We start from the raw sequence: 26107 nt of genomic DNA, 5'->3' as shown, positions 1-26107 counted from the left end.
AAGTGCGGTGTGGCAAATTCCTGTATTGCCCTCTAGCCAGTGGGTATCAGGTACCCATTAAGACACTGGGTAAAATTCTTGAGTTTGTTGGTGATTGACTGATGTCTCCCCTGAGCAGATGAGGCCAAACGTACAAACCTCAGCCCAGGCAATCGCCTATTCCGAGTAAGTGCTTTAGGAAAGTAATGGAATTTTGCTAATCTTAAAGCATTCAATTTGTTCCAAACTGAATGGAAATGGCAGTGGCTTATTAAGATATTCACCCAAGCCTAAGATTTCACTTTGTCCTGTAATTTAAGATGGAGATAGAAACATTAATGCTTAGATTTTTTCAAGGAACTATGTGAGACATCAAAATGTAAGGGATAGGGCCAAATGAATTGGGGTCATATCTGGATAAATTATTTATCATTCCAAGAACTCCAAATTCCCTTGACACATGAGCCTTTCTTATAAAGAATGAAATGAGGGAAGAATGAGAGAAAAGATCAACCATCTTCTGTCTGTGAAAAGGGGTCTCTTCTCTCTAAGGAGAAGTGATGATGGCAGCAGGATTTGGGGGTTCATATATTGTGTGTCAACTCAGCAAAGCACAGGTGTAAACCTAAGAAAAATTTGGCGTCACTCCTTCTGGAAAGTGTTTTCCTTTGCTGGACCTGTTGTCCAAGTTCATCATTTTCCTAGCTGTTTTTCTCACTTTATGATCCCCTTCTAGGTGCTCGTGAAATAACCCCGGGGCACATAAAGTGACTTCAGTGAATGCAGTACCCATGGGCTGTGTCCATAGCAAAGTCATAATGTGACCAGAGTTTATGATTGGCACCCCTCTTCACGTGCCGCGTGATTGCTTAGGCATTTGCTGAGTTGCTTCCCTTCTTGTTTGTGAGGCAAGGCGCAGAGGCCTTAGGTGGTGGACAGCAGCTGGGACCCCCGGTGATAGGGCACGATCCTCTGAGGTGACCTGACCAGCTGCCTTTGCGGGAGTGGTGGAGGATCAGGAGAGCCTGGTGGCAGCGATTGCTGCTTCTGGCCTTGCCTGAAAACACATCAACAATCTAGGTGGCCACAGATACCAATGATTCTGTTTACCAAAACGGGCTCAATCACTGGAAAGCCTCATTAGCCTTAGGGTCAAGGCGGCCATTTGAATTAGGGCTGTGGTTAGTCGAATGGCTAAGTGAGGGGGAGGGTTGAGGCTTGGGTTGAGAGTAGGACTAGGTGACCAGTCATTTGCCATCGATAGCTGCACAGTAGATAACTGAGCTGGGAACACTTGGCATTTAGGTTTTTGGCTTTTGACAGTGTGTTACGCCTTCTCCCGCCCTCCGTGAGCGGCCTGAGATTTCTCTCAGAGATGAAGAATCGTCTCTAGTACACATCCTTTGTTTCAGTAGCCAGTCCTGGTTGCAGGTAAGGCAGATTACGGGACGGCACTCAATTCCTGGCAGAGGCAAACAGCATGAACAGTGGACCAGAGGTGGGGAGAAGAGAGACTGAGGCCCAGAGGAGAGGAGGAGTGTGAGCTGGGTCTAGAGAGAGAGAGGTTGGATATGTAAGGAGAGAGCTGATGGAGTGCTTTAAGGAAAGGAGTCAGGAGTTTATGCCCGAGAGTTGAGCCCGAGATTTTAGGAAACTGATCTGGGTAGCACCGTGAACTGTAAAATGAAGAGGAGAGAGGCTGGAAATGGGGAGACGAGGGATGGGATTGGGGCGGTGTCTACCTGGGAGGTGACGAGAGCTTCGGCCGTCAGGGTGGAGAGGAAGGATGGAGGCAGATCGGCAAATAGCGTAGGGAAAACCCCCCAAGGATTTAGCTACAGAATGAATGTGAGAAGTAAAGATGAATATTCTTAGTAATAAAGCATTATTACTACAACCTTGAATGTTTTCATAACTAAGGTATAATCCCTAAATGGCTGTTTAAGATGTATATTTTCATTTGTTTCATGTCTCTCTACCCGGAGAAAAACTAAGGAATTGCACTTGAAACAGAACACCAGTGGCCATTTCTGGAATTTTTTAGAGAGTTGCATCCTTCATGCATAGCCTACCCATCACCACCTCTCTTAAAGACCTTCACTGATCCTGAATAATGACGTGCCTTGACACTCGAGACACTATTTTTGTTTTCTAATTTTATCTTGCCATCCTTTGATGTAGTCTTTCTAAATGTATTTTTTACCCACATGGCCACCCCCATCCCCTCCCTCCACCCCACCGTCCTGCTTGTAGTGAAACCCTCTGATGTTGCTGGAGTGTGACACGACTTTGTCGACGGCATGGAATCCTGCTGCAGCTGGTCCTGACCCAGAAAGGGGACTAAGGAACAGCTTCTCTGAAGAAAGGACCACATGTTCTGCCCCGGTCAAATCCTCCCCTTTGGGACCTGACCTTGGCCTCCTGAGAGTCTCCACCAAAAAGTTTGGGATAGCACACGCAGCTCCAATTTGAAATCCAGTTCACTAACATTTGAAGTGGACTCTGATCGATTGCCATTGATATGACCCACAACAACTGGAATCCTAATTGATGACTTAGCCATTTGAAGCCCATGTCCTTGTGGGCATCGTTTTTACATGACTGCAGTTAAGCTTCTCTAGAGTCTCTGATTTTATCAGTTGGGAAGTGTTAGTGGTGACCTAGCGAGAAGAAAATAAATCATGAAAGGCCTCAGGAGGAAGAAGGATTTTAAAAGGTGGGGAGAGCTGTGGACTGGCAGGTTTGAAGAAGGTGGGAGCTCCAGGCAAGAGGAAGGGCGTGAACAAGGAATGAGAAGTGGGAGATGTGAAGCTAGGAGAGAGGATTGGAGTCTGTAACACCCTTTTTTAAAAATTGGTTTTTAAGTGATTACTGTGTGCATGGCACTGTTCTAAGCTTTGGGGTAGGTACAAGCTAATCAAGTTGGACACAGTCCCTGTCCCACATGTGGCTCAGTTTTAATCCCCATTTTACAGATGAGGTGGCTGAGGGACAGAGAAGTTAAATGACTTGTCCAAGGTCACGCAGCAGACGGCAGAGTGGGATTAGTACCCAGGTCCTTCTGACTCCCAGCCCCGTGCTCTCTCCACTAGGCCATGCTGCTCTCAACTCCTTGTGGGTAGGGTTCAGGTCGATCAACTCTCTTGTATTATACTCTTCCGACTGCTTAGTGCCATACTCTGCACAGTAAACACTCACTACCACTGATTGGTTCATTAGGAGAACTCAGGAAAGAAAAAGTCAGCACTACACAAAATGGCTGATGAAATAAAGCTTCTAAGAACCCCACCAGTTCGTTGGCTCACAGGAGTACTTAACAATGGAGATAGACAGTAATTAGATGGAGCCTCAGGTCTGCCCCTGGCTTTAGGAAAGCACAGAGGAAAAGAGTGAGTGAGACACCTTTCATGAGTTTTCAGGTCTGATAGAGGGCTCCAAAACTCTAGGGAAGAATGAGTGAATGAAAAACAATGTGCAGTGTTGTGGATGTGAAGGATCTGATTGCCATGTGTGTGTGCGCTCGCACGTGTGCCCACCGATCGGACGGAAAACTCCCGATTGTGGATTTGGTCTTGATGCGGTAGTATCTCAGAGGCAGGCTGAGAGTTCCACAGGCAACTGGAAGGAGAGCAGGGCCCATTTCCGGACTTTCTGGCCCAGTGCCCTGGGGGCTGCCCAGACACTTTCCCGGATGTAGTCAGTGGGCTGTGTCCTCTCTGACACTTGAGAGGCCACACTTGGCCTGCCCTTGCGCTGGGTCAGATTGAGGCTGGGGCAGGGGTAGCCTGCCAACCGCAGGCCTCACATCCCTCAGGATACGCTGTCAGCAAAACTCCCTGGCCGTCATAGACTCTTAGAACATTTTCCAGTCTCCGGGAAAGGCTTAAGGAAAAAGGTCAATCGTAAAATACCGTTTCATATCGGTCTTTTCCTGTAAACGCCTGAAAAACCCAGCCACACTTGGGTGGGAGAGTAAAACAGTTCTTAGACTTGTTACTGATGGCGACTCTCCCTCTCCCCGTCTGTAGGTAAAGCCTTGGTCAGGAGGCTCTCCCAGAAGGTAAGAAGAGGGGGAGGATGGGGGACTTCTGAAGCTACACAGAGTTGTTGTCTCCAACTGATACGATGTGCGCTTGTGTGTGAATTTGAAGGAGGTGGAAGATGCATTGGCATTTGCCAAGCGGGCCCGTCGAGGATCCAGCTTCTTCCGAGACCTCGGAGATAAAGGTAAATCTTGACTTCATTTCATTTTAATGCGGTTTTTGACACATACTGAATTGAGCTGATTTTGAAAGCAGGGAATGGGTGTGCATGCATGCGTGCCAGCGTTCAACCTGTCAGCATCCGAGCGGGCAGGTCCCGATTGGCCGACGGCGTTTCAGGCTCTTGCGCCTCTGTCCCGCTCCCTGCCTCAAGCAGCCGGTCCCGGATCGACACAGACAGCCACTGCCGGTCTGGCAGGGTTTCGGGTGTTGCAGAAGCAACCAGGAAAAATTTTCCCATAATCTTCCCCGATGGCAGGGAGAAGGTAGGCCCTGGTTAGGACACGGTTTACTGCCTCCCGGACCCTCTCTCCCTCAGTCAATCCAATCCATGCTATTTATTGAGCACCTAGGATTGTCTCTATTTGTTGCCGAATTGTACTTTCCAAGTGCTTCTTACAGTGCTCTGCACACAGTAAGCGCTCACTAAATACGATTGAAGGAATGCAGAGTACTGTACTGACTGTACCTGTTCTCCCTCCTACTTAGATCGTGAGCCCCAGGAGAGAAAGCAAAGCTCCCTGGACTCTGGTTCCGTACCTCCACACAGGAAGGAGAGGACTGGGCCTGGGTTGGGGGAAGGGGGAAAGGGGTAGGGCTGATGCTGGGATTTGTGGGGGGCTGATAGGGAGATGTGGTAAGGAAGGGGAGGGCTTGGGCAGCTGAGTCTGCTCTCAGGGGAGCTATTGTTAGGGAACAATGGAGGCCCAGGCTCCTTCCGAGGAAGTTGAGAGAAGCCTCATTTGGTCTGATGGAGACGATAAGGCGGACAATAAAAGTGGACATGAAAGGAATGGAAACTCAATGGAGCGGTGGTGGCCTTTGAAGGCAGCAACGGGGATTGGAGATGTGCTGAAGAAGGTGATAAGGAGCCATCCCAGAATTTGGAAGCAGTGGAGGAATTGAATCAGCATTTCATTTGAGTAGAGGAGTGACAGGATACCAGAGGATCCGGGAAAGGTTTTCTGGGAAGAGGTGGTAGTATTTGGCCGTGATTGGAGCTGAAGACTGGAGAAATTGCAGTGGAGAGGTGAAAAGCATCCCAATTCCAGCTCAATAATTCCAATTCTAAAACTGGAAAATTCCATTATCTGCAATAACAAATTCTACTTTGTTTTTATTTTGAGAGTGTTTTTTTTTAATTCTCTAAAGCTAAGAAAGTGATCCAAAAGCTGGATTGTCAGTAATAGGCGCTTTTAAAGATAATCATGTTTTAAATTGGAATTGGAATGAAGTGCTTTGTCAGCGAGCCCCAGTGGTGGCTAGGCTTTGGTCTGCGATCCTGCCCGAAGCTGACCCTCAGCATCTGCCCTTCCCTGCCCCACAGCTCTGGATCCCTGACCTCTAGCTTGGGGCAATCCACGCCCCACCCATCCAGCTGGTAGCTGGTGGCCTGACTTGGTAAGGTTGTCCGTTAAACTGGTTACTTTGTAGTTTTCACCGTTTTTTTCTGCGTCCCCCACCCAAAACACCTCCACAGATATTCCCTGATTCCTCTCTTTGAACCTATTCCAGATTCCATTGTTTTAGCCTATTCCATTCTCCAGTCCATATCTCCCACACCACTTTCTCTGCTGCTTGTTCTCAGCAGTCGGCCTCATCATGGACTGTAGATTCAATCCCTGTGGACAGAGGTGGTCTCAGTGAGGGCTTGGTGGGCTTTCTGCTGGCTTTTCTCAGCTGATGGGGGCAGGCTGCTGCCCAGCTTGTACTGCCGGCACACTGGAGGGGAGCGTGGGCTCTGGCCTGGCTTTACCTGCCTCTAGAATCCACAGCTTAAGGACTGTGGAGGGAAGGAATTTACTTGGTGTGTATGAAGTAGGTGAGATCTCCAGTCCATGTACTCTGAAAGGAGTATCCCCAGCTCTCCTGGGACACAGGGTTGCATCCTTGCGGAACGTGCATCAGGGAAAACTCGTGCTGCTGCACTGGGGCATTCACAACTATTACTTCAACACGGTGGCATGCTGTATCAGCCAGATAGGCTCGCGCCACTGGACAGACGACCCTTAGCACCCCCACCAGCCACATTCCAGCCAAGACACACAGTGAAAATAATCATTACAGCAGAAAGGAGTGTACCCCATCGGGGGTGATGAGACTAATGAAAACAAAGTTTCCTGTCCTATTCATTCACTCTGACTCAGTCACACACACTCTCCCAGCTCTGCTTTCTCCATCTTGCTGTCCGCTGGTTCTTTTGTGCTATCTCTACAGCCCTCCCCACTCTCCAGCCTTCAATAGTGGCCTCTCACCCCCTCCACCATTACCCTTCCCATGTCTAGCACCCTTCTCCGCCCCCTTCCCAACTCCTCCCATCCCCCTCGCCAAGAAGAGGAGTTAGGCAGTCATTCTCAGGTATAGTCTATCTTCCCCCGCCGTAGTGCGTCGTTCCATCTGCAATCATTCAATCAATCATATTTATTGAGTGCTTACTGTGTGCAGAGCACTGTACTAAGTGCTTGGGACTCCAGCCTCACCCACAGTCCCTCACCTACAGTTAGTAAGATGGCAACATTTTACCTGCTGCAGGTGAAGATTCACCAACTGGTCTGGTAGGTTTTAACCAGAGTGTTGGCGAGGGCGCGATTCATGGAAGCTCATTTTCAATTCTCCTTGCCACATGTCTGCCAAAGTGTCTGTTTTCTCCAGAAGAACCCACCTAGTCAATATTTGTTATTTGCTCATAGGTCCCAGCAAAGATTCAAAAGTGAGTCTGCTTCAAACTCAACAGCTACCTGTTGATTCTGATGCTGCCACTCATAGAGGAGGAACATATAAAACAATTTAAACATAAGTTGCTTTGCCCACCTAGGAAAATGGTCAAGATAAGACATTCCGATGAGGCAATACTGCGTGAACAGAAAATGGAATCTTAAAACTGAATAATGATTAGCTCTGAATCCTTGTAGTTAGTAATTTCAAGCCCCATGGTAATCATTCTTTACATTAAAACTAGGTAGAAATAATTCGATTGCCATGTAGTGACAGTGATTAAGCAGTGGCGTGCCTGTCCCAAGGGCGCTCTTGTGGTATAATAAACTTAGATATGGACTTGTAGAGTACCATGTCCATACCAGCAAAGTTTTCTAATCATATTTCTTCCCATCTCCTCTGGAGGGCTGTCAGGATCTACAGAGAGTAGTATTTGGACTCCTGCCTGCTGTCCTGCTGCTTCCTGACTCTGTTACTCGACATTTGCTCCCTCTTTCAAACAGTGGTTCTGCCCGAGAGCCCCACCCTTTGGTATGCAAAGCTCACTGTGAGTTATAAAAATCAAAAAATTATTGCTGTAAGAGTATGCATTCTCACAAGAAAACTTTTGTGAGATTTAAAGTTTAGGATTCATGGTTGGTGTTGTAGGCAACTGTTTTCTTCATTCAAGACCATTTCAAATTCACTTTTATACTTTTTCCTCCAGGATTGATTTCATACACTGAATATCTGTTCTTGCTGACAATCCTCACCAGTAAGTATACAGATTTCCAAATTCACATTCAGGGATGCCAAGTTTGCATTCTGCTCATTGTATTCAAATATTTCATTGTTCTAACGTGTGCTTGATGTGGGCTGAAATTGGGCTCATGCTAATTATTGGGCTCATGCCTCCCCAATTTTAAAGACCATATACATTCAGCCCAATGGGGCCCTGTTTACTCCACACCAGATCAGTCAGCTTTCTTTTTTATCTGTTGCCATATTCTGTCTTCTTACCAGTGGCCAACCCAAACAATGATAGGACAGAAAGCCAAAGTTCCATTCTCTGGAATCTCATGATTGAAAGAGGTTTTTCTGTTTTTCCCCTTGATCTTTATGTTTCCTCGCCCTGGATGACCACCCACCTGGCCCCATCAGTCTGTCCACCCGACTTGCTCTATAGTGCTAGGAGCTTAGCCCTCAGGAGTGAGTGAGCCCCAGGGGACAGCAGGGAGTGTGATGCTCCTCCTTCCCTGGCTGCACATGCCACAGGTTATATATTGGAAGAGCGTAATATTGGCAGTTGACTGCTCAGCTGGTGAGGCAAGCCAAAGGAAGTATTTGTTCCTCACCAAAGGAGAGTGGCGGGGGCAGGACTCTAAACCTTCCCTGGGTGTGAGGTTGTTGTGTAGAAAAACTGACCACAGCTTTCTCAGCTCTAATACTCATTCTCATTGCCCCAAGATGCTCGCTTTCAGGTTTGGTCATTCTTCCTGGCCCCTTCAGCAGGTCCAGTGTGCCAGGCTAACCGACTCAAGGGTGAGCCCCCACCACCATTGAGCCCTGCCTGGCATAGGCCCAGGGTTTTAACTGTCCCTTCCCAGCCGGGGAGAGTAGCTGGCGGAGACACAGGGAGAAGCATTCAAATGACCCTGGTCTCTTCAGGCGGCTGGGAGTTGGTTTACCATTTGGGACCTGGGCCCCTTCCTTCAGGCCGGGAGGTGACCGGAGTGTCTGGTTTGGTGATTGAGTCAAAAAGAAGCTGAGGAAGTCAAGGGAGGGAGAGGATTAGAGGGACAGTCACTGAGACACCCCTTAGCAAGGACCCTCAACATTCCCACCCTGTAGAAGCGGCCTGGTTTAGTGAAAAGAGCACAGGCTTGGGAGTCAGAGGACGTGGGTTCTAATCCTGACTCTACCACTTGTCTGCTCTGTGACCTTGGGCAAGGCACTTAACTTCTCTGTGCCTCAGTTACCTAATCTGCAAAATGAGGATTAAGACTGTGAGCTCCTTGTGGGACAATCTGATTACCTTGTACCCACCCCAGAGTTTAGAACAGTGCTTGGCACATAGTAAATGCTTAACAAATACCATTATTATTGTTGTTATTTTAGGGCCTGCAATGACCCCAAACTCCATGCACACTCCAGTTTCTGGGTCCCAAATGAGCAATTCGGGGAGCTTGCGATTGTAGAACATGGTGGGACTCTGAGATTGTGTCTTCAGAGGCTAAGAGTATCAATCAGTCAATCAACAGTACTTATTGAATGCTTACATTGTGCAGAGTACTGCACTAAATGCTAGGGCGAGTACAGTGCAACAGAGTCGGGAGACACATTCCATTTCCCACAACAAACTTCCTCAGAGCAAACAGTCTCCATTCTAACACCTGTATACTCTGTCCCATTTCCTTAGACATTCCTGATCACCACAGTAAACCACCTTCATCACACGCCTGAAACACTTGCAAGTCTGTTAAACATCTCTTTGGAGAAAATACCCCCACCAGCGTGATGGAGGACAGGCCCCATTGCACTTTTCCACCACAGCCAAAAAAAGCAAGAGACCAGAGATGATCCCTCTGGGCTAGGCTCTTCCAAGCTAGACACTTTTTGCTAACTGCCCATTTGGATGTGAAGACCTGAGCCTCCTGTGGTGTTTTTATTATTAAAACAATGAGTCCAAAGCATTTATTGAGAGCTTATTGTGTGCAGAGCACTGTATTAAGCACTTGAAAGAGTTCAGTAGAGTAGGTAGATTTGTTCCCTGCCCTCAAGGAGCTTATAGACTAGAGGGGGAAACAGACATTAAAATAATGTACATTATTTAGATGTGTACATAGTGCTGTGGGGCCGAGGGTGGGGTGAATGTCAAGTATTTAAAGGATAAAGATCCAAGTCCGTAGGCAGTGCCGAGGGATATGGAGTAGGGGAAATGAGGGCTTAGTCAGGGAAGCCCTCTTGAAGAAGATGAAATTTTAATAAGGCTTTGAAAGTGAAGAGAGTGGTGGTCTGTTAGATACGGAGGAGCAGGGGAGGACGTGGGCCAGAGAAGGGTGGTCAGATAACAAGATCAGGGTAAAGTGAGTAGGTTGGCATTGGAGAAGCAAAGCGGGCAGGCTGTATTATAGCAGGAAATGAGCCAGGTAAGGTAGGAGGGGGAGAGCTGATTGAGCGACTTAGGGCCGATGCTAAAGAATTAGAGTAAACATTTACAGAAGTTTGCCTTTTCTGCCTCACACTGCAGAACCGCAGACTGGATTTCACATGGCCTTTAAAATGCTGGATTCAGATGGTGATGAGTGCGTTGACAAGAGAGAATTCTTCAAGGTAAGCAGGCTTGAGCTCATTTAGGCCATTTCATATGAGCTCTCCAAACAGTATGTAGAAAATAGACTTCATAAACACTACGTGTAGATTAGCGATTCTATTTGTAAAAATGAAAATCATCATTGCTTCAGGTTTGACTTCATTCCAGATCCTAAAGCAGCAATTCTGGTGCACCATGGTAGAAGCCAGGGACAAAGCAAATGTTCTTGATGCTTTTCCGCTTCCTCTCTTGCTGGGAAAGGGAGTGGTGAGCAATCAATCAACAATATACAATGAGCACCTGCTGTGTGCAGAGCACAGCACTAAGCGACCGGACAATGGAGGTGGGAGACATGATCCCGGCTTGGATTGTAAACTCCAGCAGAAACTGGAATTGCAGCTGGAGTGGAGTTCTAGTGAAGGCTACTTAACTGCAAACCTGTATTGGAATCCACAGGTTTTTGGGGAGCTGGAGGTTCCAAAAAAGCCATCACAGGACCACTAGCCAGCTTGGGGATTGGCAGGTACGAATCTCCGAAAAATGAGGACCACCCTGACAGTCTCCTGGGGAATCAGTCAATCAGTTGTATTTATTGAGCGCTTATTGTATGCAGAGCACTATACTAAGGACTGAGTACAATATGACAGAGTTGGTAGACACATTCCCTTCCCACAAGGAGCTTATGGTCCAGAGGGAATCTCCTGATTGCCCTCAGAAGGGTGGCTGGGCCAGGAAGCTGCCTCTGAGCACCATCCCTTCACTAAGGAACCCATCTGTCCTTCCCTCCATCCTATTCTCTTGCTTCTGTGTGTGTGTCCTCAAGTCAGCAAGTCCAGAGGAAGAACTTGGCCCCGGCCTCTCCCTCAGCAGGAGGGAGCCTCTGGCTTCCAACTTGAAACCTGGGGCTGAGTAGCCCCCTGAAATTAGGGGAGTCCCCCTAAATGAAGTGATCAGCATATGTGGTGAGTCACCCAGCTTAAAAATTTTTTTCTGATTTGGAGAAGTGAGTTCATTTCATTAGCAGATTTCTCTGAGTTTCCAGTGTCTATAAAACTGAAGAACCAAATTAAGAAACCCACTTCACCATCCAGTTTGCAACCATAAAAATGTCTACCTGGTGAACGTATCTCCCGCCTGCTGCTCTTCCCAACTCACCCCACCCCACCATTGGTTCTCCATGATGCAACTGATAAGTTTTAGGGGCCTCAAAACAGAAAGCTAACACATCAGGTGAATCCGGAGAATAATCACCGAGGCAGTAATAGAAGTACTCTGACCTGAAATATCTTTAAATGAAAATATATTGAGTTTCCTTTGTTGCCTTTCAGAAATCACTGTAGTTTACTAGTGTGAACAGCTGGGATCAGTGTCTGTTAGTTTATATACCCTTGCACACTGACTTACTGTTTAGCGAAGGACCCCAAAATCCGAAAGAGTACTGACGATCCTTCCTCCTCCCTCCTTTTCCTCGTCCAAACTCGTGCAAATAGTGCTTAGGGGGACTCACCCAACCGGAAAGAGAACTAATTGGGTTCACCCATACCCAGATCCAGGGGTCCAGCCGCTTGGCTGGGGCAGGCCAGGCACCCAGGGCAATTTCTCCATGGTTACCCTACTGCCAGGGTGAATGTTTCTCAGGGTGGCTTGTGGTCATTTCTGCCCATAATCCCCCTGCAGCTCTTTCAGTGTCCCTGTTCTTTATTAGATCCATTTCTGAATCTCCCCAAAAGAGTTGGGGGGACATCTGTGAAGACATGGTTTAAGAATCTCTCAACCCATACAGCTTTTCACCAGCCAATTGAATCTGCTTCGGCCTCTCATATCTTTACTACGTGCGGCTGCCATTGCTTTCTCCCCTTCTCTCCCTGTGCCCTTTTCTCTATTCACTTTCTCCCACCCCCGCCCAACCTTTCCCCACCCTTTGTTCCCCTCTCCTTGTCCCCCTTCCCTTGCCCCCTCCTTGAGCTAAGTGCTATTTTCAGTAACCACGGCCATTTACTTTAACCAGTTCTTAGCACAATGCTCTGCGTACAGTTGTTACTCAAAGACTAAGATCGGTTGATTGCTTGCACTGTTTGAATGATGTTTATAAATGTTTGGCAATGACAGCTTATCAGATTTCAATTATATTCAGTCATTTAGTAAGTATATTTTAGACTTTCTCATTGTTGCATATATTCACTACAGTGGCAGGGGACATCGCCTATCCAGGCCAGTGGGACCCTGGCTCTTCTGCCTGGTTTCTGACTACAGCACAGATTCTATAAAGTGTCTTTTTTTGGCTATCACAAACTCCAGAAGAAAATAAGCAAAGGGAATCAGGAGGCCCCAGGCAGGCTATTTTTAGATTTTGCTGCACAGGATAGCTTGTGACTGAGTTTCAGAACCTGGTTCAATTAGTCCCAGTTGAAGTAGCTAAAATTAGTTGCAGAATCGAGTGTTGAAAATCCTTAAAAATGGATCTTTCCTGTGAAGCTTGATGGATTAATGGACAGGAAAACAAGAGTAAATTGGAGTAAATTACTGTCCTCGGAGAAAAGGGAGGCAATTTGGTGTTGTGGAAAGAACACAGAATTGAAAGTCAGAAGATCCAGGTTCTAGTTCCAGCTCTGCCACTGACCTGCTGTGTGACCCTAGGACAAGTCATATATCTTATTAGAGCCTCAGGTTTTTCATCTGAAAAATGGGGTTAAAATACCTGTTGTCCCACCCTCTTAGATTGTACACCCCAATCCCTTTGTCTTGTATTGGCCCCAGCACTTAGCCCAGTGCTTGGTGCATAGGAAGTGCTTATTCAGCACCGTTAAAAAATAATGGCAATGAGGAGGGAGAGTGGTGGAATGGATAGGAAGAAGTGGCGGAAGGTGGTCCTTTGAAGAACTGAAACATGAAGGAAGGTCCAAAGGGGAAGGGCTGAGTTTGTCATGTGCTGACCACCCCATCCTTGGGCCCTCTTCTGCCAAGGATGGTGGGATGTTGGAGGTGGATAAAAAGGAGGAGAGGGTACCCTGAGATAGAAACTGGACAAGGGGAGAGTCGATAATGAGTGCAGGGGGAATCCGGAGGAAAAAATTCCATTTAAATGTTCTGTCCTACTCCATCTGAATACATAATGCTATTTCTGGGCTGTGTTGTTTACGCACAACTCCCTTCTTCTTTTATTTTGCTGCCCATTTGAGGATTGTTACAATGACCCTGAAAGGTACGTATGTCTCATTTAGTCCTAGTGACTTTATCCAAAGTCACTAAACCGGAAGAGCTAAAATGATTTTACTCCTGTAGTTGTGGAAGCACTTGTTGGGAAAAGGTCAGCATAAATAAGCAGACGAGGAAACTGTGAGTTCATATCCAGGATGGAGACATGTCTGGATTCATGGGCACCTCTTCTGCCCTCCACCCACTGTGTGGCACAGTGACACCATGGGCCTGTGGGAACATGGCTGCAGAATGGCAGCCCTACGGACCTGCGGGAGCCTGGCTATACAAAGGGAGGAGAGCTGGAGAGCAGAGCCCAGTCAGGCAGAGGGAAGGGCTCCGGTGAAGGAAGGGAGGGAGGGAAGGGATCTGGAGCAGGAATTGTGGGGTTCTGTGGGCTGGGGAAATATCAGGATCGTGAAGCTGGTGCGGTTGTCTGGGGTGAGGGCAGATGAAAGGCTGGGAAGGGGAGCGGGGAAGCAGTGGAGGCTACAGAAACCGAGAAGGAGGAGCAGGTGGAAGGAGGGAAGGGGAAAGGGAGTCAAGGTGCAGGACCCAGGTCGATGGAGGGGAGAGACGAAGACCTGGAGGTGGCGGGGAAGAACCGAAGATGGGAAAGGAACACAAGCGAGGACACCAGAGAGAGATCAGAAAATACAAAAGCCTGCGAAGATGTGATGCGTTTCAGCCAGTTTTTAAATTAAATCAAAATAAAAGGACTAGCCAGGCGAGAGCCTGGGTAAAAATGAGAAAGTTAAGCATTAATTCTGTTGGGAAGTCAGAAGTTCAGTGGGTATTCACTAGCTTCCTAAAGAGAAAAACTGCTTGGTGTACATCTTTCTGAGGCAGTAAAAAGAAAGAAGTATGAGTAAGGAATCCCTTTTTTAATAAATACAGCTTTTATGGTATCTGTGATTGTCAAATAGTTGGTGAATAATATGTGTTCTAATGGAACACTTCAAATCAATTATTCTTGTAACCAAGTCACAGACAAACTGTTAGAAATTATCATCTGCAAATTCACTGTCTTAAATTTCGTTTTATTTCAGCTTCAGAAGATTATTAGAAGACAAGAGGATTTGAAGGCAGCAGCCAGGGATGAGACCATGCTTACGGTATGCGCTGATGAACACTTCACTGGATTTTTGGCAGAATCTGGAGACTTTTCATGTTTACAATCATTGTCAGAATGTAGTTTGGTGGCTGGGTAATTTTAGCCACAAGCACGTAGGGCTTGAAAGGTAGAGCGTTTGCTCCTAAACTTGCAAGGGAGGTAATGTAATGGGAAAAGTTATTAAAATTGAATCTCCTTCAATGGTATCTTGGAATGATCACTGCGAAGCCTCTGCTCCAGGAACATTAAAACCTGTTTTTTAAAACAGAAAAGCGGCTTCCAGTGTGGTACTTGTGCTTTGTGCTGCTTTTCCGAGGGAGCTGGAAGGCTGGACGAGTAACCGAGCCCCAAAACACCCCACCAGCCAAGACAGGGATCATGAAGCAAACGATAGTTGCTCTTTTTTTGCCTCGTCAAGAAGAAAACCCAACCTGAGTGAATGGTGGCTTTCCCCATGCAGTTGCCCTCTCGGACCCTTAGCTCCAGAGAGAAGGATAGACAGAATCACAGCTACAAATCCCCCTTTACAAATGGTCAGAATTCCAGTCACTTTGGAAGCTAGGTCACATTTTTATTTCTAGAGGACTCCCTTGAGATGGCACTTGTCAGCGTTGGAGATTGTCTTATGATCTAAAGCGTGCCAACAAACAGCACTTTTATTTTTATGCACCATACAAGAACTTTGTTTAAAACATCCTCCCTTGGGTATTTTTAACTAATAAGAGATCGTGAACTTTCCTTATCACTGAAAAAGTTAAACATTCTGAATTAATGAACTAGTAAATTTTGACCAGTCATGAATAATCTGACTGAAAGCAAGAATTACCCCTAGGTAATGAGTTAGATTCTGTGAGAGAATTTTAAGTCACATATATGGAAGCTACATTAAAATCAGGCCCTTAGAAAATCTAAAAGGAATTGCCTTAGTAAGAAAAGCAGCATTACTTTTCATGTGGCAGGATAACCCCAGATATAAAATATTTGTAATTAGAATGAATTCTGTGAGGGATCTAATCAGCAAAGCAATTTTTATGTGGTGGTGTTTTTTTCCCATTTTCTTTGGGGGTAAACCTAAGGGCAGAAGACTTTCTATTAGCTTGTAAGCTCCTTGAGGGCAGGGGTTATGTCTTTAGCTCAGGTTGTACTCTCCCAAGCGTTTAGTATAGTGCTCTGCACAAAGTAGGCACTCAGTAAACATGATTGGTTGAATTTCGTTCCATTTTATTTCTAGCCATAAAGTGCTGCTATCTACCGTGTGGGTACCCAAAGTATTTCATTTTTATATTCCATGGATCATGTTACTGATCCATGAGATGACAACCTTATTGAGCTTTTGTAGAATTACAACCCAGCAACCAAAATTTTCAACTTGAACCTGCAAAATCAATTTGCCAGTAAGCAAAGGCCTGCTCCCTGCACTCCCACCCCCCGACATTCCCCCATCATCACCTGGTTTAGTGCCTCCCCCGCCTCCCTCCCATGCACCGTAAAGGCAATGCTCACATTTTTAAAGGTGCTACATCTCATTGTATTACATGTTACAGATTTGTTTATGGAAAACGTTTCAGACAGCTAATTATAAGGTGACTGGGCTTATGTTCATGTTGAAAACAAGAATTTCAGAAAATTTTCTGCTAGTCTTTTCTAGACTTTGGCATTCACCTGCATATTTATTTGGTCAGCGAATAGGGCGTATGGTCTCCGGGCAGTGAGGGCAGCTAGGTTGTGGTCCTGGAGATGACCAAGGTCAGTTTGCATGGGTAGGAAACACCACTGTAGCTGAAGCCCCCATCTAAGGAGCCCAATGCTGTTTGCAGCAGATTCTCAGACTCTCCTTTCCCGGCATGTTTGTGGAAACGGGTTCCCCCTTCCCAACTTCTCTGGGCCACATTAGAATTTCTGCAGCCTGCATTCCCGACCGCTCCCCTCTTGACCTTGTCGTCGTTGAAAATGTCGTTGATTGTTTCTTTACAATGTTTTTCCTGCCCTGCCCTTCACTGTAGCCCCATTTCACCTCCTCGGTGTCTGGTGGGCATTCATTTTCCTTCAAGTCCAGTCCAGCGGTGCTCTGGAGCACCATAACCTTGATGATGCATTTTAGGACGTTGTCGTTGGCTACTCTGTGACATCGCACTTCAGAAGACTGGCAGATAAGAGTCTGGCATTAACATGGCATGGAACGGGGTGTCCTGGTGTGGCACCGTAGTCCTGGTCCCACTGTCCCCATCCCCTCCAGCTTAGGGAGCAGTTTCACCGCAGCGCCCTGAGCGGCACTAACAATCTCCAGTAGTCTCCCGTTCCCTCCCTCCTCTCAGTCACTCCAGTGACTGAGTGAGGCTCTCCAAGGCACATGTCCAAACATTCAATCCCATTTTTTAGGGGACAGGCACAGAAAATCAGAGGGCTCAGTTATGGATGTAGATTGGAAGAGACTGCAGGAGGCAAAACGAGCCCCCATTTAAAAAAAAAAATCCCAGAACTATGGTTTTCTTCATGATGCTAATTAGCTTCATATTCCACCCAACAAATGGGGGATTTACCACAGGGATTTTTGTCACCATTTTTCCAAATTAACGGGAAGTGGTTTGTTTTAGCCTATGCCAACACAGATGTTTGAACGTGCAGATGCTGGTGTGTGTGCCGGATCAGCCTGGGATTTACCAGATGCCCCTCTCTTGTGGGATGTCGGGAGCTTGCAACCACTCTCCGGGCCCCACCGCCAGCCTGGCCAGCTCAGGGGTTGCCGGCTTTGGGAGAGGATGAGGCCGGGGTGGGCAAAGCCAAACTGGCCTACCGGCAAGGAGCAGTTAGTCACTGGTGATAGGTTGAAAGAGTGATTCCATGGTGCCTTGGGCCTCCAGGGCCTGATTGTCCAACATGGATGGTTCCACCAATCTCACCTGCCCTTACCAGCCAACATGGTTCCTGGGAACCTGGGTTTGGCCCAGTTGTTAGATTTGACCTTGTGGCTTTGTGTCAGCGATATCCAATTCCTCTGGAACAGCCTCAAAACTGCCCGGGTCCCTGCTCCGGCCCCAGGCAGTCAGCTCTCTGACAGCTGTAGAATCCAGGGACCCCGTACTCCTCCCCACAGCCTCCAAGAGACTGCCAGTACTGACCCCTTTTGGAAAAAGGGGGATTTAGCATTTCATTCTCTCCCATAATTTTACATTTGTCGAATAAAGGCAGCCCTTCACTTGAGGGTCTATAATATTTGCTCTGGCAAAAGTCCAAAATGAACAATTCACTCATCCTTGCAATGTAGAGGAACCACTTGCCTGTGCCAGATTCTGAGGCTGTCTCCCTCTCTAGCCCATGTAGTATTTCTACACATCATCATCAGTGTCTCATTTCCAGAGACATGAAAGCCATCTAAGCGTTCCTCAGTGCAGTCGGCACAGTGGTGTCTGGTGTCTGAGTGTCACAGGACATTGTACCAGTTCTTGCCGAGATCTGCATGTCATTCTTGTTTCTGAGATGAAATGCTCCAAATTTGAACAATGCTTCCCCTTAGACAGAATAGAACTCATCTAGGGAGAGGAAGAGAGAAAGACAGAGAGAGGGAAAAAAGGAGAGAGAGTTCTAGAAAGATCACTGTTCTGAGAATCTTGAGGCCTGGCTTCTCATCCCGGTATTGCCTTTCGCTGGCTAACGTGGGTACAGGCTACACGTGCATTTTACAGTGGGCTGCCCCTGTACTCCTTGCTCCAGCGGGAACATGACGGGAGGGGGACGAAGGAGTGAGAGCAGGGTCCAAGGTCACCTGAAGCCCTGCAATCAACTCCTCCCTACTAGTTCTCAGCCCTGGAGCCTCAGAACTGACTGGGGTATGCCCACCATTATCGCCTGGAGACTCCATTCTTTCAATGAAACTTAGTCCGAGGTCATTCTTAAAAAGCATGTACAGTGTGCCATTGAGTGATAATCGCATTTGCCATCCAACGTATTAGCCGCTTTCTCCATCTCACATGTTAGTTTTGGTTAGATATTTGTGGAATGCATGGAATTCATTAGGCACTTAGGAAGTGCCAGGCACTGCTGAACCCAGAGGAAGGTACAAGATAATCAGGTCAGACATAGTCCATGTCCAATCTGGGGCTCACAATCTAAGTAGGAGAGAGAACAGGTATTGAATCCCCATTTTGCAGGTGAGGAATCTGAAGCACAGAGAAGTTAAATGACTTGTCCACAGTCACGCAGCAAACCTGTGGTGGAGTCAGGACTAGAACCCATGCCCTCTGAGTCTGACCCAGGCTCTTTCCACTAGTCCAGGTTGGGTAGGACCAAATGCCCCCAAGTGTTTAACATGGTGCTCTACGTGTAGTAGATGCTCAATAACTGATTGACTGATTGAATGAGTGAAAATAGGAATTTTTGACTCCCCTGTGAGTCCTAGGAAGAAAAACTCTTTGGTGTTTGAAATACCCTTAAAGTATATTATTTAAAAAAGCTCCCGCTAGCGGAGTTGGACATCTGCCAACTCTACCCTGGAATTTCAGCTGATAAAAAGAATAGCAAGTAGGTACGCATTTATTGTAAATCCGGGGATAGGCTTTTGTCATCTCAGATGGGCTCTGATAAGAACTGTTTGTGCCCGTCATTTTCCTGTCAATAGCTAAATGAATGCCAGTAAAGGAAAGTGCCACTCAGCTCCTTCTGTTGAAACTGCTGCTTTGTGCGCCTGCTTAACTGACACAATGCTGAAATGCTCTCCTCAACAGTTGAGGTAATATGGATATAGTGAAAGGTGAACAATTGAAGCTGTCTGTTGTGGGCAGGGAGCACGCTTGCCATCTCTGTTGTAGCGTACTCTCCCAAGCGTTTAGTACAGTGCCCTGCACAGAGTAAGCACTCAATAAATAGCGTTGATCGATTGATTCTGTCATTAGGACACTGGAATATGTTTTTATGAAACTATTTTGGTCCCATTTGGCTTTTTAACTCCAATTTGAATGTGTTCTGTAGTGTCCCTCTCCCCCTCTAGATTATATAAATAGTGCTGCTGGTGGGCAAGAAACGTATCTACCTACTCTGCTGTAGATACATTTTGCAACAGGTTCTACAACATTCTGCAATATTCTTGATTCTGTTTATTGCTATTGTTTTTGTCTGTCTCCCCCAATTAGACTGTAAGCCCCTCAGAGGGCAGGGACTGTCTCTGTTACCAATTTGTACATTCCAAGTTCTTAGTACAGTGCTCTGCACTTAGTAAGTGCTCAATAAATACTATTGAGTAAATGAATGTTGTATTGTACTCTCCCAAGCTCTTAGTACACAGTAAGCACTAAATAAATACCGTTGATGTGACTGATTGATTTAAATGCCAGTGTTTGGCTAGGGATCATCACTGTAGGTGAAAATATCCTTAGTTATTGTTTGCTTCTCTAGGCTCTTTTTATTCTGTCATAATCTAAAGTTGGTTCTTAACTTCCCCAGGAGGGCTGAGGACTGTGGTGTGGCTCCCCCATCTCATATGAAGGGAGAAACCCCACAACTCCTGAAGCCCCGACCCTGGGGCGTTTTAGCTTCTCACCAGTGGTCGCATTCCAAGACCCCTACCTGGGCTTATCCAGGTTCGGTAAACAGTCTCAACCCTGCTCCGCTTGAAGCGAAATGTGATGTAGATAAAAACAGAAAATGTTTACTTTTAAATATGAAAATACTTTCTTTGTGTTCTTGGGACTTAGTATTGATGAGGCTGCCGGAAGCTAAGTAACCATTAATTAGTGTGCAATCATACTGACTCATCTTTCATTTCCCTTCTTCAGAGGGATAAAAGCCCCAGAGCCCACTTATAATCATCTTGAAATTGCTATGAACTTCTAGGAAAATCTCATGTTGCTTAGGGTTTTCCCGGACTCCACCGTGCTATGCTGAAAGTAGACTAACGCAGAAATCCACCCTCATTTTATGGTTTTAGACCTTTTAGAGGCTCTGAAATTCTGTTCAGGTGGCTTCTCTGCCTTGACTAGAAGAACAAAAACTACTCACAGTCAGTTTCCAGTCTCTCTGCCAACGCGCTCCACCTTACCTTTATCCTCTCTCCTCCTCTTATTCCCCACCTCATGCTCTCTGTTCCTCCCAAGGAGACTTCTTCATTGCACCTCACTCTTGACTCACCCACTCTGCCCCATTCTCTCTCTCCTGATTTTTCCCCAGAGCTCCCTCCTTCCCAAAACATCTCCCTCCACACATCCCTCTCCGATTGCAAGACCATTCTGAAAGCCCTTCTTCTCCTACATGCCTTCTCCAACTAATTCCCAGTTCCCAAAGCCACATAAACTCATCAGCCATCTCTAGCACTTATATTTATATGCATTCTCAGCACCTTTTTATATGCACTTGTTCAACTGTGCATTCAGTTACTTGCTTTGATCACTCTGTTGTGTAAATATTTATATGTCTGTCTTCCCTGTTAGAGAGTAAGCTCCTTGAGGGCGAAGAACATGTCACTTCTTTGCTTTGTACTTCCCAAGTGCTTGTTACTTCCCACTTCCCAAGTGCATTGCACCAAGTAGGCAATCGATAAAATCTAATACTACAACTTTTTTCGCTAAAGAAAAAAAATTATGCATCAGTAAGTTACATAAATAATGAATATGTTTACTAGCCTAAATGGCTCTGTGTTCTTTTTAAGTGCTTACTATGTACTAAGCACTGTACTCTCATTTATTGAGCACTTACTGTGTGCAGAGCACTATATTAAAGCACTCGAGATAATACGGTATAACAGAGTTGGTAGACATGTTCCCTGCCACACAAGTGCCTTCACATTTTATAAATGTGTCATCAGTATTCTTGTGAGGTAGGAAGAGGCAGATTTTACAGATGAGGGAAACTGAGGCACAGAGACGCTAAGTGATTTACCTGAGATCACACAGTAGGCCAGGCAGTAGCAGAAGTGAGACTAGATCCCAGATCTCCCGACTCTGATTTGTTCTCTTTCTAAAAGTTCTCAAGTAGTTTAGAGCTTCTGTTTAATTCACTTTCCTCCAAGAAGAAAGAATTTATTAATTTTCTCTAGGCATAATTTATTAAAATGTTGCCATCTGTTTTCATAACTGTTGGCCTGAAAGCACTATCATGAAGCCATAGCTAGACAAATCAGCCTCATTGGCCAGTTTCTTCCAATTGTGGAGGCCCTTCTTGTTAATGGGAAATTTCCATTTGCTTGACCAGATGTGCCAGCCAGTACACTGTGGCATCTAGCCATCAAAATGCAATTAAGTGTTATCCGTAATTGCCCCCCTCCCAGTGAGGCAACTCGTTCTAAGAAGCAGGTGGCTGACGGCAAGACATTGGCGCTGAATATTTGGGACTGCAAAAAAAGTCAAATATTGAAATAAGGTGTCATCAGAGAAGACGGATCTGGAGAAACTCAGCATTGGGTTCAGGGCAGGACTAGTGAATTTTCCCCAGGTTTTCTTCTTCTGGGGATAAATACTGCTTCGAAGAAATAGCAAGTTCAAAAAGAAGTCATTTCAAAAAGTAAAAGACAAAACACACTTGGAAACATCTGCGCTGTTAAGAATAGATTGAAAAACAATACCTACAACAACGGAAAATTCATTTTTGGTAAAGCTGCAGCTGTATGTAATTTTATACGTAGCAATTCTAGCACCTAACCTAATTAGAAAAGATTATTTAAAACATGTCCTACCAACGTGTGCTCTTGGCATATGGTGACGGTCCAAATTAGAAACTGTTCTTTCAGAGTAAGCTCAGCCAGGAAATACCCACTAGATTGCGCTGGTTCTATCTGCAGGACAACAGAAGTTCTTTGTATGGGATCATTACATGTGTCAACAGTTGAAAACCTGAGTGGAGACTGCTACCTGCAGAAGCGGGGGAGAGGACTTGCTTGACCTGACCTGTCCATCGGGAAACCAAGGCACTGGGTCAAACTATCTATGGTATTTGTTGAGCTCTTACTGTTTGCAGAGCACTGTCGCATCGCTAGACGATCGCTAAGATGATCAAGGGCCCGTGTTTCAAGAATTTAAACCGCAAGTCAGCTTTTCGTTTTGCACACTTGCCCCTGTCTGAAGAGGCAGCGTGGCCTCGTGAAAAGAGCCCGGGATTGGCAGTTAGGAGACCTCGGGGGGTTCCAGTCCCAGCTCTGCTCCTTGCCTGCTCTGGGACTTAGGGCAAGTCCACTTCACCTGCAAAATGAGGATAAGGTGGATTATGAGCCCCGTGGAGTAAGAGGACTCTGTCTTGATCCATACTGTAGTCTGGTGTCTATCCCAGGATTCAGCACATCATTAGCACTTAAGTGCCATCTTTTTTATTAGTACATGACTTGTCACCTAGATATTGGATAGAGGCTGTCACCTGTCTATCAATTAATCACTGCTATTATTGACTGCTTACTGTGTCCAGAACATCCTACCAGACCTACAGGACTTTAGGCCGCCCCGTGCCCATCCAGTCTTTCTTATGTCATCCCCTTCGTCTAATTTTTTGTCAGAAACCAAAGCTCACTTGAAGAACTTTTTTTTTAATGGTATTTGTTAAGCACTTTCTGTGTGCCAGGCACTGTACTAAGCATTAAGGTAGATACAAGCTACATGGCAAGTCCTACATGGTGCTCACAGTCTAAATTTCTATTTTACAGATGAGGTAACTGAGGCTCAGAGAAGTTAAGTGACTTCCCCAAGGTCACACAGCAGACAAGTGGTGGAGCCGGGATTAGAACCCAGGTCCTGCTAACTCCTAGGCCTGTGCTCTATCCATGAGGCCACACTTCTTTTTTTAATTTTTAGGTGATCAATCAGTTGTGCTTATTGAGAGTTTACTATGTGCGGAGCTCTGTACGAAGCTCTCGGGAGGGTACGGTACAATATAATTTAGCATAATTTAACGTGACGTTCCCTCCCCATAATACGATATAACCAGAATCCTGCTAATGCATTTGTTTACCCAGGGGCGGACACCAAACAGGACTGGGACCGTGCTGATTACATGAATTGGGGTAGTGGCAGATGATAGCCTTGTTATATTTGAAAATATAGTGATTATTCATGTTTGAAATGTTATTGTTTGATTTTCTAGGAATCTAAAGTGGAAGATTCTAAAGTTAATACTACCCTCCAGATCCACTTCTTTGGAGCGAAAGGAAAAGACAAGCTTCACTATAAAGAATTTCGCAGGTAGTACACTGGAAGACGAGCTATATGGTGAAAGTTTACTCTGCGGGCGGCGCGTGGTCATCAGCCTTTGTAAATAAAGAGTTGGAAAACAAAAACATCCCCACCCTCACCAGTCAATCAGTGGTATTAATTGAGCATTTACTGTGTGTAGAGCACTATCCTGAGCACTTGGGAGAATACAATATAAAAGAGTTGATAGACACGTTCCCTGCCCACAAGGAGCTTAGCGGTCTACAACCTCAGGCTGGTGAAAAGCTGCCCTTCAGATGGGAGGCCTGAGAAGTGAACACAGGCAGTTGTGAGATGCAGCCATGTTTGATTCTTTGATTTTACGATCAAGTAATAATACCACTCCCACTTTAGGACCCGATGTGAATTATTAAAATGGGGCCAGAGGTCCAGCTCCAATTGCCATGACAAAAGCATGAAAATGAAGGGAAAAATATCCGGTGCAAGTTTTTCAGAATGCTGGCTGATGAGCTGAGGTCATTAGCCAGAGTCTCCGTGTGGAGTTGGGGGTGGATATAGTGGTGGTTCTCTTGCTCAGAAAATTCGGGAGATGTGTTTTTCCTGCCTTCCTCTTCCTTGGGCTCCAAGTAGCTCCTCTCTGGCTACTCTTCAGAGATTACTGGGCATTTAATAATGATAATGATGATATTTGGTAAGCACTTACTATTTGCCAAGCACTGTTCTAAGCGCTGGGGTAGATACAGTGTAATTAGGTTGTCCCACGTGGGGCTCACAGTCTTCATCCCCATTTTACACATGAGGTAACTGAGGCACAGAGAAGTTAAGTGACTTGCCAAAGTCACACAGCTAGTAAGTGGTGGAGCCGGTATTCGATCCCACCACCTCTGACTTCCAAGCCTTTGCTCTTTGCACTAAGCTATGCTGCATTTGTACTTAAATGCATTGTTCTTAAACCCAGCAGACTCAAACATCCCAAATGAAATTGCAGAAGCCTTCTTGGAGCCTGACACGGACTCATTGGCTAGTAAAAGGTCCAGTCACCTGCAAACTTGCCTGTTTCCCTGCTGGAAAAAGATCCTGAGGCTGCCCTCCGCCCCCTCGAGTCCATTTTGCCTGCAGTTGAGACCTGGTTTTCTCCGGGGTGGGAGGTGTCCCTGCAGAAGCAGTGAAACCTGCCTGGACCCCATTTTCCAGCCCAGCAGGCACTGGCTCCCCAGACCGGTTTCCTGACTATTGTAGAGGAGTGTCCACGATTCTGCTGCCAGGGCTCTGTCTTTGGCTGTCAGACCCCACCAGGGATTCAGTGTGAAAGAGAAGCTGAGGTTCTCCCTTCTGCCTAGGCCGAGCCCGGTCCTGCAGGCAGGCACTTCCATGGGGAGCCTCTGCTGTCTTCCAGCTTGAAGATGGGGATTCACTCTCGGTTATTCCCCATCTTAGGTACTGTAGAGTCTTGACATTCGCGGTGCAACTCTCAATGCTTTGTCCCGAGGTGGAGGACAAAAATGTGAACTTTCATGGTGAAAACAGCCAAAGAAGTACTAGTGTAATAGCGGTCATCAAAGAATAGTGAAACGTTTTGTGAACATTATTATTAAGCTGTGACTCTGGGCCAACATCCAACACTTATTTAACTGCTTGAAACTCTGCTTCTTGAAAACCTTGGGGAAACAGGTGTCCGGTGACTTAATCCCAGTATTCATCATCGATGGATTAGTATTAGTGGAAAGCCTAAACCACATCAACGTTTTGATGTCCAATCTGGCTACCAGATAGCTCCTCCCTCTCCTTGTCAGGACCAAACTACAAGGGAAATCCTTTTTACCAAATTTACTGTACAAGAACTTAACTTTCTCAGGCGCCAGGCTTACCCCATTGAGTTGAAAGGAACTGGAGTGAGAAGCTGCTTTGAATGAGCCATATCCTTAATGCCGACCTTGCCCTCAGGGCAGGGGAGGGGAAACCATTCTCCTTCCACAGCACTCCATTAAGACAAAATCATTTTCTTTAATCTTCTAATTCATATTGCCTATTTTCCATTGTGAAATTCTGTTGAGAAGAGGGCTTCTTTCCAAATCTCTGCCCTGGGCACATTTTTCCTCTTGAAAAGGGAAGAAACCCCTCCCCTCCCCCCAAACCCCCCCAACACACAACACACAGTGCTTGCACTCCACGCCCCACTTTGGGACCGGCTTCTAATTTCTGCTCTGGAAGAAGCACCCCTGTCAGCTAGCAGGGCTATTAGAGGAATCAGTGCCTGACCAGTGAACTCTGGGGCTGCCTGCCTGCCCAGCCACCCTGGCTCAATCAGGCAAATGTCAGGTCCAGCAAGTGGGAAACATTGCTTCTTGAAAACAAATGTTTATACGGAAACGTCCATTCGTCCTTGAGGCAAATTTTGGACTGATATATTAAGGGAAACAGCATTATT

General features: G+C 46.2%; 1 protein-coding gene across 1 annotated transcript in view; it reads left to right on the top strand.

Moving 5' to 3' along the window:
* MICU2 (mitochondrial calcium uptake 2) overlaps positions 1-26107 on the top strand; it is a 90765-nt gene that overhangs the window by 51313 nt on the left and 13345 nt on the right. Inside the window, exons 3-8 of the mRNA XM_029048137.2 lie at positions 4008-4039; positions 4131-4206; positions 7663-7710; positions 10186-10268; positions 14493-14558; positions 23612-23709. Of these exons, the coding sequence (XP_028903970.2) occupies positions 4008-4039; positions 4131-4206; positions 7663-7710; positions 10186-10268; positions 14493-14558; positions 23612-23709 (403 nt within the window). The remainder of the gene's footprint in view (positions 1-4007; positions 4040-4130; positions 4207-7662; positions 7711-10185; positions 10269-14492; positions 14559-23611; positions 23710-26107) is intronic.

The sequence above is a fragment of the Ornithorhynchus anatinus genome, chromosome 20 (assembly GCF_004115215.2).
Source record: "Ornithorhynchus anatinus isolate Pmale09 chromosome 20, mOrnAna1.pri.v4, whole genome shotgun sequence".
In the NCBI taxonomy this organism is placed as follows: Eukaryota; Metazoa; Chordata; class Mammalia; order Monotremata; family Ornithorhynchidae; genus Ornithorhynchus; species Ornithorhynchus anatinus.
The sequence above is the reverse complement of the archived record's forward strand: the minus strand, read 5'-3'. Positions and strand labels throughout refer to the sequence as shown.